We start from the raw sequence: 17,526 nt of genomic DNA on the forward strand, positions 1-17,526 counted from the left end.
TCGCCCGGTTCACGAACATTTGTGGAAATTCGCGTACACGAACGGAAAATGTTATGTTCGCGACATCTCTAGTTAGAGGTGCTTCCTGGGGCAGTGCAGCACAGTGTACAGCACCGATATTCAGTGTCACTGAACTATACTTACAGGGATGCATTGATTCAATGCATCTTTATGAGGAGTTGCTGATTGTCCAGGTCTCCGCCTCCGCCCCTTTGGCTAAGATCATCAGAATTGACTATCTCAGCCAATCCAATGCTTTCCTATGGGAGATCTTCAATTCTGTCAGCTAAGGAGCAGAACAGGACATGAGCCAGCGCCGGCTGATCTGTGCAGTGCTGGAACTCAGGTAAGTGTTTACTATATTTAAGGAGCAAGAGGGGGGCCCGGGCAGCTAAATAGTGTTTTTAACACTATAGGGCGGGTATAGGCAACCTTTGGCACTCCAGATGTTGTGGACTACCTCCCCCATAATGCTCTTACACCCATAATGCTGGCAAAGCATCATGGGAGGTGTAATCCATAACATCTGTAGTGCCGAAGGTTGCCTATGCCTGCTATAGGGTCAGGAATACACGTTTGTATTCCTGACCATAAAGTGTTCCTTAAAAGAGGCATATAAAAGAGGAACCCCTGTTCCTCTTTATTATTCAAAACTGTGTCGGTTTTAGGAACCAAATGTTTGTTCCTGTTTTCCTTTCTAGTTTCCGTCTTTTCTAGGAACCGAATGTCTTGTTGAGCATGATCTTATAACAAAGCTTAGCAGCAATACAACTAACATTTTTGTGTATTTAAACGGCAATAAGCATTTTCTGATAAATAGTTTGTGTAAACATAAGACCCCAACAAACCTGAAAAAAAAATCCAATGTATCCGGCACAATAATGGCACAATAATGGCACGATGTCTAGAGCCTAGACAGAGGGATCTGGGTTTTATGTTAAAAAAGGTCAAGACAATGCAATGTCAACTAACCAGTAATGTGGACGCTCATCGGCGTTGCCAGCTCCTCCACGGTTTCAAACAATTTCTTATAACCCCCCGCTGGATGCTCCACTCTGAAAATAAAAAACAATAATATTTAAGAAATTCAACCATAAACACATACAAACTAAGAAGATACATGTATTTATACATTAAAGTATCACTATAGGAACACAAACATGTATTCCTGACCCTATAGTGTTAAAACCACCATCTAGCCCCTCCTGTCCCTCCTAAATATAGTAAAATCTTCCTTTTAGTCCAGTGTGCAGCTGCTGGCTCTGCCCCTGATCTGCCTGCTTGGCTAACATCATCAGAAGTGATTCTCTGAGCCAATCACAATGCTTTCACATAGGATTGGCAGAGACTTTCAAGGAGGCAGATCAGGGCCAGAGCCAGCATGATTCAAACACAGCCCTGGCCAATCAGCATCTCCTCACAGAGATTAGTTGAATCAATGCATTTCTATGAGGAAAGTTCAGTCTCTGCATGCAGAGGGTGGAGACACTGAATGGCAGCACTGCCCCAGGAAGCACCTCTAGCAGCCATCTGAGCAGTGGCCAGTGGAGTTATCACTAGGCTGTAATGTAAACACTGCATTTTCTCTGACAAAAAACAGTGTTTACTGCAAAAATTCTCAAGGGAATAATTCTACTCACCAGAACAAATACAATAAGCTGTAGTTGTTCTGGTGACTATAGTGTCCCTTTAATTGGACAGTACAGGCACACACTCAACTTTTATGTATTTTACAGTGTTTGGTCTTCTGTTCTGAGCAAAACTGAGGTCATGATTTGAAATCTGCTAATAAGCCTCATCCTAATTAAAACTTGCAAGGTTTGGTTAAAGTAACACTCTAAACACAATAACCACTACAGAGAGCCTTAGTGGTTATGGAGCCAAGAGTTCCCAGGCACCCTCCAGTATAAGTAGTTAAACCAATGGTTTGACAATTTAAATTGGGTCTACTGGGCATTGGTCACCTGCTCCAGGAGGGTCATTGAGCTAGGCCCAGCTTACTCTTTCAGCCAATGAGCTTAAACTGAGTAGGGCTAGCAATAGCTCCCAACGGGAGCTTCTGGCTCTTAATGGAGAAAGTGACAGGTGTCATGTGTACCCCAGGAAGGTTTTCAAGCTTTTTGCAAATTGACTGTGGGAGGGGCACTCCTGGCACCATATGCACTACAGTGCACTGAAGTGGTTTTGGTGCTTGGGTGTTCCTTTAACCCCTTAAGGACACATGACATGTGTGACATGTCAGGATTCCCTTTTATTCCAGAAGTTTGGTCCTTAAGGGGTTAAAGAGACAGTTTAGGCTACTTTTGACACCATAAACACATCTAAATTAAATTATGGTGCCAGACACTCACCTTCACTGGTTAAATCGTTTAAAGGTTAAACCCCAGAGCTGCCTCCAGTTGCGATGTCCTCTCCCTCCTCCCCTCCCTCCCATGGCATCCGGCTTCAGAAATTTTACTTTCATGAAGCACTGAGTGCCGCCGGGCAGGGGTGATTCTGATTGGCTGAGAGCAGTCAGCTGACGTTATCAGCCAACCAGTGACTTACCATTCACAAAACTGTCCTGGAAAAGGTATTCAAGGACCCGAAACCAGGAAGTCCACCTAGTGGCTATTTGAGTGACAGCAACTACAGGTGACTTCAGGAGAAGTTAAAGCTGTAGTGTTTCTGGAGCACATAGTGCTTTGCCTTTCATGGCAAAAACGTGGTACAAAGTGGCCCTGTCACTAGAGGATTGCTAATAAAATAACTAGGGCCCACAGCAGAAACAGCATCTTGAAGCTACCAATCACTTACAAGGGAACCAACATTATAAATCATCTGTATTAAACCCTTTTCATGTGATGCTCTATAGCAGGGGTTCCCAACCCAGTCCGCAATTACCCCCTAACAGTCCAGAATTTAGGGATGACCCTGTTGTGTCTAAAGGTTTGTTTTTTTCCCCCCCATTCTCTTTCTTTCTTTCTTTCTTTCTTTCTAAAAGCACCTTAGATAAGTTGGTAATCACTAAATCCTGGACTGGTAGTGGGTGATTGAGGACTGGGTTGGGAACCACTGCTCTATAGTCTTTAAATATGTATTAAAGATTTAGCATAAATCAGTCCAGAGAAGGCAAAGCCAGCGCAAGCAAATATAATATTGTATCATTTCTCCTTCTTTTCAGTACATTTTCTCTATGCTGAGGACCAGGTGGAAAGGACAGAACGTGTGCAAATGGAACCATGAAGTTCCTGGAGAGAGGTCAATACAGTGGTGTGGAGTTTCACTATTATTTTTCAGGCCTAACAAACACATATTTGTAAAACATAGCTGATAAGTATGTATCATATGTAATATCCTGGGTAGTCACAGGTCCCCTTTAACTCCAAATCCAAATCCACTTTATCCTAATCCCAAAATCCAAACACCTTCTAATCCTAAATCCTAATCTCGACCATAGCCTTTCTCCTATCCTCTCACAACCCTAAATGTAACCATTATAAATGAGGTATTTCTTAATAGTGTCTTAATGTCTTCTACAAAAATGTTTCTGCTTATGAAAATAAATGAATCACTCACGCAATTAACCGTTTTTTACTTATACGGGATACAACGGGGCAACACTTTTCATTTGTTTTCCATCAGAATGAAAAGTTATATGTGCTTAGCAAAGCTTGATAGATCTAGTACCCTACAGTCAATCGTCTTCCCACATCTGCACTCAGCAGGTTGATTTATATTATTTTCATCTTAAAATGTTACAATAGCTAATAACTAAATATTACAAAAAAAACTAGATGTAGTGTTAACAATGATCTCAAAAGGTTAAGCTGTGTTTAAGATATTTTAATGGTAGAATTTAAACATTTAATTTAAGCTCCAGGAGGTATTGTTGGAGAGGAAATGTTGCCCTAGGTGGGGTCCCAAAAACTCCCGGGTGGGTCTAATTATGGCACCGGTTTGATGTTAGTCTCAAGTCCGCTGTATTACTGAAAGTGAAATAATACCCCCAATCAAGCATGACCTCTTAGCAGGTCGAAACGTTGCTCTTTTTTGTTCCATTAAATCTGCATGCGGCGTGAACACCTTAAGTGCCTGGAGATTTCCTCTTTGTTTGCAAGCTAGCTATTTAGGTCCACAGCTCTCTCTCTATTGAGATAAAAAGTGTTTTTATTCACCTTTTCTCTAATGCCGAACAGAGTGTGGAGATACTAAACGTAAGTGTTGCATACAGTGCAGCACTAACATAGAAATCACCTCTAGTGGCCTACGTTGTGACTACCACAAGAGGTGCTTTCACATTAAAAAGCCTGCCTTGAATCCAGTGCAAATAAGCCAAGCAAACCAGGAAGTAACAGGACATATTGTCTACTAGAAAAGCCAGGGGGGTGCAACCAGTATAATTTATAAAAGTGTCAATATCTATTTAATTCTGAACTATTTCCAAAATGAAGAGAGCAAACTTTAGTGCATATAAAAAAAATAAATGGAATTGTGGGGAAATTAAAGGGACACTATATACACACCTGAAACACTACAGCTTAAAGGGACACTCCAGACCGTCTGGAGTGTCCCTTTAAGCTGTAGTGTTTCAGGTGTGTATATAGTGTCCCTTTAATTTCCCCACAATTCCTTTTTTTGTATACCCCCCCCCCCACCCCAATTAAACTACTGTTATTTCCTCTTTTTTTTCATCCATTAAAAAAAAAATTAAACCATTATGAAATTTAAAAAAAAATTTTTTTTTCCATATCCACAGTATACAAGTTTTATCTACTATTGGTAAATAAAGGAAAACAATACAAATGTTACAAGTGTCTTTTTCATAGAACAATGTGTAACGCGTGATTCTAGAACCAAAAACGATTTCAGATGGATGCAAAAATTAATGTTATTTATTTAATAATAGTATGTCTTCATGTTCATGCAAAAAAAAAAAAAAAATAGTCAGTTAAAAAATATGATGATTTTAAATGAAAACTATAAAGTTTTTGATGTATCAATCAAATATACTGGGCAGAATACTAATATCATAAAACGTCATACTTACTGATTTGACATTCTGTCTCCCGTGAAGAACGAATCGCTCTGGGAATAGGCTGTAAAGTATAGGACCAGTGTGTTATTTATAAGGGACTTTGATTTCTTTCAAGAGAATAATCATCTTAACAAGCTTTACGAGCCAATCGGCGCACAGCTCAGAAACAGACGTTTCTTTCAGAAGTGAAATTCTCCTGAAACCATTTTTTTCTCTAAGTTTTTACTGCCCTTGCATCACGCACAACGAAGTTCTTTGAGAGATTTCCTTAGCTCTAAATCCTTTCAAACCAGCGTTGGATTAAAAAGAAAGAAGCAAGGGAAAGAATTCAGTCACACAGTGTGACAAGAGCTTTTACATGCTAATTGCTCACTGTAGGTTAAACACTTCAACAATTTTTACAATGATGACCCTAGGTACCCCCACTATAATAGCATGGGTCATTCTTGTGTACATTTCCCCACTTCTACCATCGTAAACAGTCAGAGGATGGAGGGAGAGGAAGGGAGGGATAAAATGGATTGTTTAATGGAAGGACGGAGGGAGGGATGGACAGACAGACCGACAGTTGTCAGACATATTGACAAAGCATCAGAGAGACAGACTGATAGACAGGCAGACGTTTCTAAACTTATATCAAAATAAATAAAGCAGGTCTTTAAGTTTGTTTGCTCAACAGTTTTAGGCATAAAAAACATAGAAACTTTAGAAAAAACACTCTTTTGTTGTTATGGAAACAAAGACATTCAGCCAATTCATGTCCTGTTCTCTTGTGTCGTGACTACACTCGGGTTCGAATTAAACAGCCCCGCTGAAAATATGAATTGGACAAAACCTAACAAGATTAGGAAGCAATTTTTGACCAGGACCTGGGTATTCATAATATTTTATTTAGTTTTAAATATATTTAATATCAGGTAGGTAGATTGTATATTAACAACATTTTGAGAGCAATGTTGAAAAATGCTAAATGTAATGTTGAAAAATGCAAAGTTATGCACTTCGGCGTAAAGAATACACAAGCAACGTATACCCTTAATGGAAGCGAATTAGGGATAACAACACACGAAAAGGACCTTGGAATTGTTATAGACAACAAACTATGCAGCAATGTCAATCAGCAGTGGCCAAGGCCAGTAGGGTACTGTCATGCATGAAAAAGGGCATTCATTCTCGGGACAAGAATATCATTTTGCCTCTTTATAAATCACTGGTAAGACCACACATTGAATATGCTGTGCAATTTTGGGCACCTGTTCTAAAGAAGGATATTATGGCACTAGAAAAAGTGCAGAGGCGGGCTACAAAATTAATAAAAGGAATGGAACATATCAGCTATGAAGAAAGGTTAACAAATTTAAACCTATTTAGTTTAGAAAAACGTCGCCTGAGAGGGGATATGATAACATTATACAAATATATTCGAGGCCAATACAAACCATTGTGTGGAAATCTATTCACAAACCGGACTTTACATAAGACACGAGGTCATGCATTTAGACTAGAAGAAAGAAGATTTCGTCTAAGGCAAAGGAAAGGTTTTTTTACTGTAAGAACAATCAGGATGTGGAATTCTCTGCCTGAAGAAGTGGTTTTATCAGAGTCCATACAGATGCATACTTGCAAAAACAGAATATTCAAGGACATAATCTTTCAATGTAGGGTAATAACTGCTTGATCCAAGGATAAATCTGACTGCCATTCTGGGGTCAAGAAGAATTTTTTTCCTAGCTTGTTGCAAAATTGGAAGTGCTTCAAACTGGGTTTTTTTTGCCTTCTTTTGGATCAACAGCAAAAAACATATGTGAGGAAGGCTGAACTTGATGGACGCAAGTCTCTTTTCAGCTATGTAACTATGTAATGTTTACAAAGCTTGATATGTAAAACCGGAGATATTTTATAAGTTATCTAAAGGAGTGTTCTAAGAACCATAATATTACAGCTCATTGCAGTAGTTGTAGTGCTGTGGATGCCATTTACTAGTGATGTACCGAACGGTTCGCTGGCGAATAGTTCCCAGCGAACATAGCGTGTTCGCGTTCGCCACGGCAGGCGAACACATGCGCGGTTCGATCCGCCCCCTATTAGTCATCATTGAGTAAACTTTGACCCTGTACCCCACAGTCAGCAGACACATTCCAGTCAATCAGCAGCACACCCTCTCTAGCAGACCCTCCCACCTCCTGGACAGCATCCATTTTAGATTCATTTGGAAGCTGCATACATTTTTTTTATTTATTTATTTTTTTATTTTTATTTTTGTATTTTTCTTTTTAAATTCTTTATTTTTGTAGTGCATGGAGGTATAACAAATGAGCATGTGGTACCCCAACGGCATTCCTCATGCTTTTCAAGTAACAATTGTAACAATAGGGTATATGTTAATACCCTAGTCTGCGCAGAGTCCTCCATGGGTGAAGATGGATTCATTTTTTTTGCGCTCTGGTTTTTTATTTTATTTTTAAGTTCGACGGGTATGATGGCTTTTTATTTGGCCTTTTTTGGGACTGAAAAATGAAGATTTTAGAAAAAAGAAGACGTTGAATAGTAAGTTGAATTTTACTTTACATGGTAGTAATTTTATTCCCCCCTCACTATTTTTTAGGGTGAAGGGGGTAGGTAGGGGCTTTTTTATTTGGGTGTGTGACTATGGGCTTGGGGACTCCTAGTCACCTTTGATGGGGGAGGGGGGGATTTTCATTTAGGGCCCCAACCCGCCGCTCAGGGGTGGGGGCCGGGGGGAGGACAGTAGGTCCCCCCCTCTTATTGTAACTTAGGACCCCCACCCGCCGCTCAGGGGTGGGGGCGGGGGGGAGGACAGTAGGTCCCACCCCCCATTATTCTTTTATAGGGCCCCCACCCGCAGCTCAGGAGCCATGTTACTCTGTATATAGAGGGAGCCATGTTTACACTGTATATAGAGGGAGCCATGTTACTCTGTATATAGAGGGGAGCCATGTTACTCTGTATATAGAGGGGAGCCATGTTACTCTGTATATAGAGGGGAGCCATGTTACTCTGTATATAGAGGGGAGCCATGTTACTCTGTATATAGATGGGAGCCATGTTACTCTGTATATAGAGGGAGCCATGTTACTCTGTATATAGAGAGGAGCCATGTTACTCTGTATATAGAGAGGAGCCATGTTTACACTGTATATAGAGGGGAGCCATGTTTACACTGTATATAGAGGGGAGCCATGTTTACACTGTATATAGAGGGGAGCCATGTTTACACTGTATATAGAGGGGAGCCATGTTACTCTGTATATAGAGGGAGCCATGTTACTCTGTATATAGAGGGAGCCATGTTACTCTGTATATAGAGGGAGCCATGTTACACTGTATATAGAGGGGAGCCATGTTACTCTGTATATAGATGGAGCCATGTTACTCTGTATATAGATGGAGCCATGTTACTCTGTATATAGAGGGAGCCATGTTACACTGTATATAGAGGGGAGCCATGTTACACTGTATATAGAGGGGAGCCATGTTACACTGTATATAGAGGGGAGCCATGTTACACTGTATATAGAGGGGAGCCATGTTACACTGTATATAGAGGGAGCCATGTTATTTTGTATATAGAGGGAGCCATGTTTACACGGTATATAGAGGGAAGCCATGTTACTCTGTATATAGAGTGAGCCATGTTACTCTGTACATAGAGGCAGTGGCGTACTAAGGGGGGGGCAGCGGGGGCAGTCCACCCCGGGTACCAATCACTAGGGGGGTGCCCGGGGCGAACTTTCGCAGGGGCGGTGAAATGCCGCCCTGTGTCTTGTGTAAAGGGACCGGCCGCTAATAAGACTATCTACCCGAGTTTCCCATCCAGCAGCAGCAGGGTCCTCTGTTCTCGCGATCCGCGAGAGCGTTGCCGTGGGTTGCCATAGCAACGCTCTCGCGGATCGCGAGAACAGAGGACCCTGCTGCTGCTGGATGGGAAACTAGGGTAGATAGTCTTATTAACGAGCATGGAGAATACTGGGCCCCTCTAAACTGCCCAGTGATGCTGTGCCACCAGACCATCAGTCGAGGAGGACGGGAGGGACAGGTAAGTGGCAGCACTTATTCCACACAACATACACACTGTGTAGAGTGTGTGTAGAGTGTATGCAGATGCACACTGCATACACTCTACACACACTCTACATACACTGCATACACTCTACACACACTGCATACACACTACACACTGCATACACACTACACACACTGCATACACTCTACACACACTGCATACACTCTACACACACTGCATACACTCTACACACACTGCATACACTCTACACACACTGCATACACTCTACACACACTGCATACACACTCTACAGACAGTGCATACACTCTACAGACACTGCAGACACTCTACACACACTGCAAACACTGCACACACACCATGCACACACTATACACACACTGTACACACTATGCACACACTGCATACACTATGCACACACTGCATACACTATGCACACTGCATACACACTGCACCCAATATACACACACTGCACACACCATACACACACTACATGCACTACACACACTCACTATACACACTGCATACACTATGCACACACTATACACACACTACATACACTGTGCACACACTGCACACTCTATACACACTCTACACACTGCATACACACTGCACACACACTGCATACACACTATACACAATGCACACACTATACACACACTGTACACACTACACACACTGCACACAATATACACACACTACAGGCACTACACACACACTGCATACACACTATACACACACTGCATACACTTCATACACTATACACACACTGCATACACATACTTTTCAAAAAAATTGCAGTTGTTTTTTACATTTCAAAGTTGGGGAGGGGGTTGCCAAATAAAGGATCCGCCCCGGGTGCCAAATGCTCCAGGTACGCCCCCGTATATTGGGGTGGAGCCATGTTACTCTGTATATAGAGAGGAGCCATGTTTACACTGTATATAGAGGGAGCCATGTTACTCTGTATATAGAGAGGAGCCATGTTTACACTGTATATAGAGGGGAGCCATGTTACTCTGTATATAGAGGGAGTCATGTTATTCTGTATATAGAGGGAGCCATGTTTACACGGTATATAGAGGGAATCCATGTTACTCTGTATATAGAGAGGAGCCATGTTTACACTGTATATAGAGGGGAGCCATGTTACTCTGTATATAGAGGGAGCCATGTTATTCTGTATATAGAGGGAGCCATGTTTACACGGTATATAGAGGGAAGCCATGTTACTCTGTATATAGAGAGGAGCCATGTTTACACTGTATATAGGAGGAGCCATGTTTACACGGTATATAGAGGGGAGCCATGTTACACTGTATATAGAGGGAGCCATGTTTACACGGTATATAGAGGGAGCCATGTTTACACGGTATATAGAGGGAGCCATGTTTACACGGTATATAGAGGGAGCCATGTTACTCTGTATATAGAGGGAGCCATGTTACTCTGTATATAGAGGGAGCCATGTTACTCTGTTTATAGAGGGAGCCATGTTATTCTGTATATAGAGGGAGCCATGTTTACATGGTATATAGAGGGAAGCCATGTTACTCTGTATATAGAGAGGAGCCATGTTTAAACTGTATATAGAGGGAGCCATGTTACTCTATATGTAGAGGGAGTCATGTTACTCTGTATATAGAGAGGAGCCATGTTTACACTGTATATAGAGGGGAGCCATGTTACTCTGTATATAGAGGGGAGCCATGTTACACTATATATAGAGAGGAGCCATGTTTACTCTGTATATAGAGGGGAGCCATGTTACTCTGTATATAGAGGGAGCCATGTTACTCTGTATATAGAGGGAGCCATGTTACTCTGTATATAGAGGGAGCCATGTTACTCTGTATATAGAGGGAGCCATGTTACTCTGTATATAGAGAGGAGCCATGTTACTCTGTATATAGAGAGGAGCCATGTTTACACTGTATATAGAGGGGAGCCATGTTACTCTGTATATAGAGGGGAGCCATGTTACTCTGTATATAGAGGGGAGCCATGTTACTCTGTATATAGAGGGAGCCATGTTACTCTGTATATAGAGGGAGCCATGTTTACTCTGTATATAGAGGGAACCATGTTTACTCTGTATATAGAGGGAACCATGTTTACTCTGTATATAGAGGGAGCCATGTTTACTCTGTATATAGAGGGAGCCATGTTTACTCTGTATATAGAGGGAGCCATGTTTACTCTGTATATAGAGGGAGCCATGTTTACTCTGTATATAGAGGGAGCCATGTTTACTCTGTATATAGAGGGAGCCATGTTTACTCTGTATATAGAGGGAGCCATGTTACTATCTGAGGTGGTTAACTATGATTGGCCCTGGCATGTTTGTTAGTCTGGCCTGCATGGTTGTCTGGCATGAATAAAAGTAGCATGTTTCAACTATATTAGTAGTTAGACTAGTTTGCACTAAAACATGTGCAAATGGGGAGTTTGCGGTTGTGCAAATGGACTGTTTGCGGTGCGTTAAACGGGGAGTTTGGTCTGTCACTGTGAAGCAGGCGTAACCCTTACACTACCTGATCGATACAACATCATACCTGATGTTTTAAAGCACGTTATTCCAAACAATTTAGGAATGTTAGGTGATTTATGCCCTTTATGGATTAAAACCAGACTCTGCATCAACTATGTAATTTTCCATGGGAGTTTTGCCATGGATCCCCCTCCGGCATGCCACAGTCCAGGTGTTAGTCCCCTTGAAACAACTTTTCCATCACTATTGTGGCCAGAAAGAGGTTTTAAAAATCGCCTGCCCATTGAAGTCTATGGCGGTTCGCCCGTTCGCGAACATTTGCGGAAGTTCGCGTTCGCCGTTCACGAACCGAAAATGTTATGTTCGTGACATCACTACCATTTACCATATTTATGACAAACTGCTTGGAGCAGTCATAGACTGATACTTTGATGTCAGCTTAAAATATTCAACAGGATGGTCTTGATAGGGTCCCCAGATCTCTAATGCATTCATATCGGCTACTTTGGCCTTGAATTTGAAATTTACTATCAATCCCCAACAATTCTCACTTGACGTGAATAAACCTCCTTATTCTCTCCCATGAATAAACCTGCTTATCTTTTCTTTATGTTTAATATGTAAATCTCTCTTTTCACTGTTGGAGGTATTTGTTTATCTGCCTAGTTAATTTTTGTATGTAATACACCCCCTCCCCTCCCAATTCTCACCACCTGGAGATTCCTTTACTCCAATGGATGTTACAGAAAAGATATCCCAGTTACTTTAAGCAGTTAGTACAGGCACTTCCTTACTTCCTTTTAACATTACAGGTTATTCACTTAAGCGAGTATTCTCGTGAATTCAAAATTAATTTCATCCAAAAAATGTAGCTTAATGAAGCGGTTTTGGTGTATAGATCATGCCCCCTGCAGTCTCACCGCTCAATTCTGCTATTTAGGAGTTAAATCACTTTGTTTATGCAGCCCTAGTTACAGCTCCCTGCATGTGACTTACACAGCCTTCCTAAACACTTCCTGTAAAGAGTCGTCTAATGTTTACACTTCCTTTATTTCAAATTCTGATTAATTTATAATTCCTTATCTCCTGCTCTGTTAATAGCTTGCTAGATCGTGCAGGAGCCTCCTGTGTGTAACTAAATCTACAGAGCAGGAGATTTTACAGAGCAGGAGATTTTACAAAGAAGGAGACTACCTTTTCCAAGTCAGTTTTTCAGCCAACTGCTTTCAGCCAATTTCAGAAGCCGGATGCTGCCAGGGGGGGTATGGCATCACCGCTTGAGGCAGCTTTGGGCTTAAACAATTCAAGTAATCCCCAATCTATCCCTAATGTCCGCACACTCAGACCTTAGTAGTACCCTCCACTGCACAGAGAACGGTTTAACCCCTTGAGGTAAGATTGCCTTGGGGCACCATAACAACTTCATTTAGATTAAATTGTTTTGTTGCCTGGAGTGGCTCTTAAACTCTTAAATAACAGTGAATTGAGCAGTGAAACTTCAGGGGCACGAGCTATACACAAAAACTGTTTCATTAAGCTAAAGTTGTTTTGCTGACTATGATGTCCCTTTATTGCCAAAATAGCCAAACTTGAAAAATTCTCCAGGACCGCTATGCTTCCATTTGGGCTACTTTGGACTTCAAAGTGAAATTCTAATTTAATTCCTGACAATTATTATTTAATTTTATTTACAGGGCACTTTGCTAGATCGCTGTGTTTAAAAAACCTTTTTTCTCAGGCCTCTGTTTGCGACTATTCAAGCTAAGATTAATATCGTTATTGGCGCTTTAATTGCAAAAACCGCAATACATGTTTCTTTACTGACTCACTGAACTGTGAATTTAGTACTTCTCTTGTATAATCACAGTTCAGCCTATCAAAGTTTTTTTCCGGCATCTAGAGCTAGTAGAAGCCCGACAGCTTGGCACAGTGGCCAATGAGGGTGCAGAGAGCAGTGTAAGCTGTGGTGGGCAGGAATGCATAGGGGCTGTGGAGGTGGCAAAGGTGGCTTAGGTGCTATGGAGGTTACAGAAAGGTATAGAGGCAGGGGTGGGTGAAGGGGGGCTTAGTGGATGTGATGTGTGCAGGAGGGTATATAGGGGCTGTAGTGGGTGCAGGGAGGGCTTAGTGGCTGAGGTGGGTTCAGGGAGGAATGGGGGTTGAGGTGGGTAAAGATGGGGATAGCGTCTGTAGTGGGTGCATAGGGACCATAGTGGGTGCAGACAAGGATAGAGATTGAGGTGGGTGCAGGTAGGGCACAGTGGCTTCATAGAGGGATGCTGTAGTGGGTGAGGTGGGTATAGGCAGGGATTGTGCCTGTGGTATGTGCAGAAAGTCATGTGGACTGGTGTGGTTCCATTAGAATTAGCAGCTGTAGTGGGTGAGGTGGGTACAGGGAGGGGTAGGGGTTGAGGTGGGTGCAGACAGGGATAGAGGCTGGGGTGGGTGCAGAGAGAGGGGGCAGTAGTGGGGGCAGGTAAGACATAGTGGCTTCATAGAGGAAGTGGGTGAGGTGGGTACAGGGAGGGATGGGGGTTGAGGTGGGTGCATGGAAGCTGTTGTGGTGGGTGCAGAGAGAGAGGGGGCAGTAGTGGGTGCAGGTAGGACATAGTGGCTTCATAGAGGAAGTGGGTGAGGTGGGTGCATGGAAGCTGTTGTGGTGGGTGCAGAGAGAGAGGGGGCAGTAGTTGGTGCAGGTAGGACATAGTGGCTTCATAGAGGAAGTGGGTGAGGTGGGTGCATGGAAGCTGTTGTGGTGGGTGCAGAGAGAGAGGGGGCAGTAGTGGGTGCAGGTAGGACATAGTGGCTTCATAGAGGAAGTGGGTGAGGTGGGTAGAGGGAGGGATGGGGGTTGAGGTGGGTGCATGGAAGCTGTTGTGGTGGGTGCAGAGAGAGAGGGGGCAGTAGTTGGTGCAGGTAGGACATAGTGGCTTCATAGAGGAAGTGGGTGAGGTGGGAACAGGGAGGGATGGGGGTTGAGGTGGGTGCATGGAAGCTGTTGTGGTGGGTGCAAAGAGAGAGGGGGCAGTAGTGGGTGCAGGTAGGACATAGTGGCTTCATAGAGGAAGTGGGTGAGGTGGGTACAGGGAGGGATGGGGGTTGAGGTGGGTGCATGGAAGCTGTTGTGGTGGGTGCAGAGAGAGAGAGGGGGCAGTAGTGGGTGCAGGTAGGACATAGTGGCTTCATAGAGGAAGTGGGTGAGGTGGGTACAGGCAGGTATTGGGGCGGTAGAAGATATCTACATGGAGCATACCTGTACTGTTTCAGCCATGGCTCACATTCCAGGAACACTCAGCAGTAAAGGAGGAGAGTAGAGGGCAGGAAGTGATGTCACTTTCCATCCCCTGGACTCCACCTCTTCCTTCACACAGAGCACCTCATGGGAGAGGATGGAGGAGGCCTAGTAGGAGGTGAAGGATCACTGCCAGGTCTCACCGAGAAGGGGGGAGTCTCTTACACTGCCATAGGTTGCAGAGGCAATTTACCCATGTAATTTGTGAGGAAATATGTTTTCTGATCTCCCCAGCCGGTCTTTGTGTGATATTTTCAGTGCTTTAAAAAAAATGGACAATAAACCCACAATTAATCATTCACACAGTGATCTTGGAATGCATGGATTGTTCGTGAATATTAAGGTCAACGTGGAAAGAATTGTGTAATTGGATTAAAAGGTTTTATCATTTGGTTATGTAGTTACGTGTTTGAAGCTAAGACTTTTACCCTAGAACACTAATGAGATGGAATCATTACAATTGCCTTTAGGGCAGTGCTTGTTTCATAAACATTGGCCGGCTCCTAGATTAGAGGCATGTTACTGAACGTATGATGGGAATTACAGGACTGAGCTAATCCGAGGCCCAGACAGGAAGACATGTTAGTTCACCAGTAGACGAATGACAACAAGGAGGAGTCTCTTACACTGCCATAGGTTACAGGGACAATTTATCCAAGTAATATGTGAGGAATTATGTTTTCTGATCTCCCCAGCTAGAGCATGGCTGTTCAGCAGGGCCGCTGACTGCTTCTGCTCTCAATCCACGTCTGATCTCTCTGCGGGGTTGGTCCGTCCCCTCCAGCAGTGCTCCTCAACCCTCTCCTCAAAGCACACCTAACAGTCCAGGATTTAGCGATTACTCAGGTGTTTAGAAAATGAAAAACCGTAGAGTCTAAATAGGCAACCTTCAGCACTCCAGATGTTGTGGATTACATCCCTCATAATGCTTCCAAAGCATCATGGTAGGTGTAATCCAAAACATCTGGAGTTCCAAAGGTTGCCTATGCCTGACAAGGTTAAAATAAATAAAATAAAAAAAAACAGACACACCCAGGTAATCCCTAACTCCTGGACTGTTAGGTGTGCCTTGAGGAGAAGGGTGAGAAGCACTACCCCCTACAGGTATCAAAACAACGTTAGCTTAAAGGGACACTATAATCACCAGAACAACTACAGCTTAACATAGTTGTTCTGGTAAGCATGATCATTTGCAGTAGGCTTTTTAATGTAAACATTGCCTTTTCAGAGAAAGGGGTGTGTGACTAGTTCTGTATAAACAAAATAATTTAAATTCTAAATACAGAGAATTGAGCAGTAAGCATGGAGCATGATCTATTCACCAAAACTGCTTTACTAAGCTAAAGTCATTTTGGTGCCTAGAGTGTCCCTTTAACAACTGTTATTATCTACTGGGCATTCTGGAGTAAAATCGGAGACCTCTTTGCAGATCTTTTCTTTGTGGCTAATCAGGGAATTGGGCCAGTTGCCCTGTGTCCACTACAGAACCTTTGAGCTTCCCAAGTTTTCCAATCTCTTGACTTTAAATATTACATCTTAAATGGAAGAGAAAAAGCAGGTATACAATAAAAAATTATCAGTGTGAGGTAATAGCAGAAGTATGAGAAAGAAACATTACTTGTAACAAGATGGATATGAAAAATGCCAATCTAATTAAAATCTAACCTTGGATGTTATTGGTTCTACCATGTAATGTGTGGTAACATGCAAACAATAAAATAAAAATAAAAGTGAAAAGCATATAAGTTACTTGGGGATGGAGGAAAACTCAGGAGAAACGAATGGGTCTTTGTGTGATATTTTCAGTGCTTTAAAAATGGACAATAAACCCACAATTAATCATTCACACAGTGATCTTGGAATGCATGGATTGTTCGTGAATATTAAGGTCAACGTGGAAAGAATGGTGTAATTGGATTAAAAGGTTTTATCATTTGGTTATGTAGTTACGTGTTTGAAGCCAAGACTTTTACCCTAGAACACTAATGAGACGGAATCAACATTACAATTGCCTTTAGGGAGGTGCTCGTTTCATAAACATTGGCCGGCTCCTAGATTAGAGGCATGTTACCGAGCGTATGATGGGAATTACAGGACTGAGCTAATCCGAGGCCCACACAGGAAGACATGTTAGTTCACCAGTAGACTGATGACAGCATGATGTCACACACTGCTCACTAGCTGGATGACCTTAAAATGGATACAGATAAAACAAAAAATGGCTCACATAGCACCGTTCTAGGATATGATCAGGGCCAAAATAGAGGATATTCTGGGCGAAATGCCCAGGCGCACAATGGAACAAGCACTTTTACACTCAACTCCCCTCTCGATCTCTAGATACAAACGATCCATTCTGAGACACCTTCTCAATGCTGCTAAAGCACTGGTGCCTGCCCTCTGGTTGCAAACGTCCCCACATTAGAGCAATGGTATGACCGGATAGAAGATATAAGATATTCAGTCAGTAGAATCAATCCACGCTTCACTAACTGGTGCAGATGCGAGACACACCAAGATGTGGCGCCCCTGGTTTGGGTTTGTTGCGAGACGCGAGGATGGAACTTGGGGAAATGCAAGGGCAGACCGGGGAGGCACAACCTCGGTGACTTGCGGAGGTGCCCCATACACCTCACTGCTTCCCTTCCCCTTCCTAACTCACTCTTGAACCTGTACAATGACTT

General features: G+C 42.7%; 1 protein-coding gene across 1 annotated transcript in view; it reads right to left on the minus strand.

Annotated features, from left to right (window-relative positions):
* RPE65 (retinoid isomerohydrolase RPE65) overlaps positions 1-5,104 on the minus strand; it is a 28,822-nt gene extending 23,718 nt beyond the window's left edge. The window contains exons 1-2 of the mRNA XM_063427908.1: positions 5,030-5,104; positions 973-1,055 (exon numbers count right to left, since the gene is read on the minus strand). Coding sequence (XP_063283978.1) covers positions 973-1,055; positions 5,030-5,040 — 94 coding nt within the window. The 5' untranslated portion in view covers positions 5,041-5,104. The remainder of the gene's footprint in view (positions 1-972; positions 1,056-5,029) is intronic.
* Between the last annotated feature and the right edge of the window lie 12,422 nt (positions 5,105-17,526).

This window comes from Pelobates fuscus, chromosome 7 (assembly GCF_036172605.1).
Source record: "Pelobates fuscus isolate aPelFus1 chromosome 7, aPelFus1.pri, whole genome shotgun sequence".
NCBI lineage: Eukaryota > Metazoa > Chordata > Amphibia > Anura > Pelobatidae > Pelobates > Pelobates fuscus.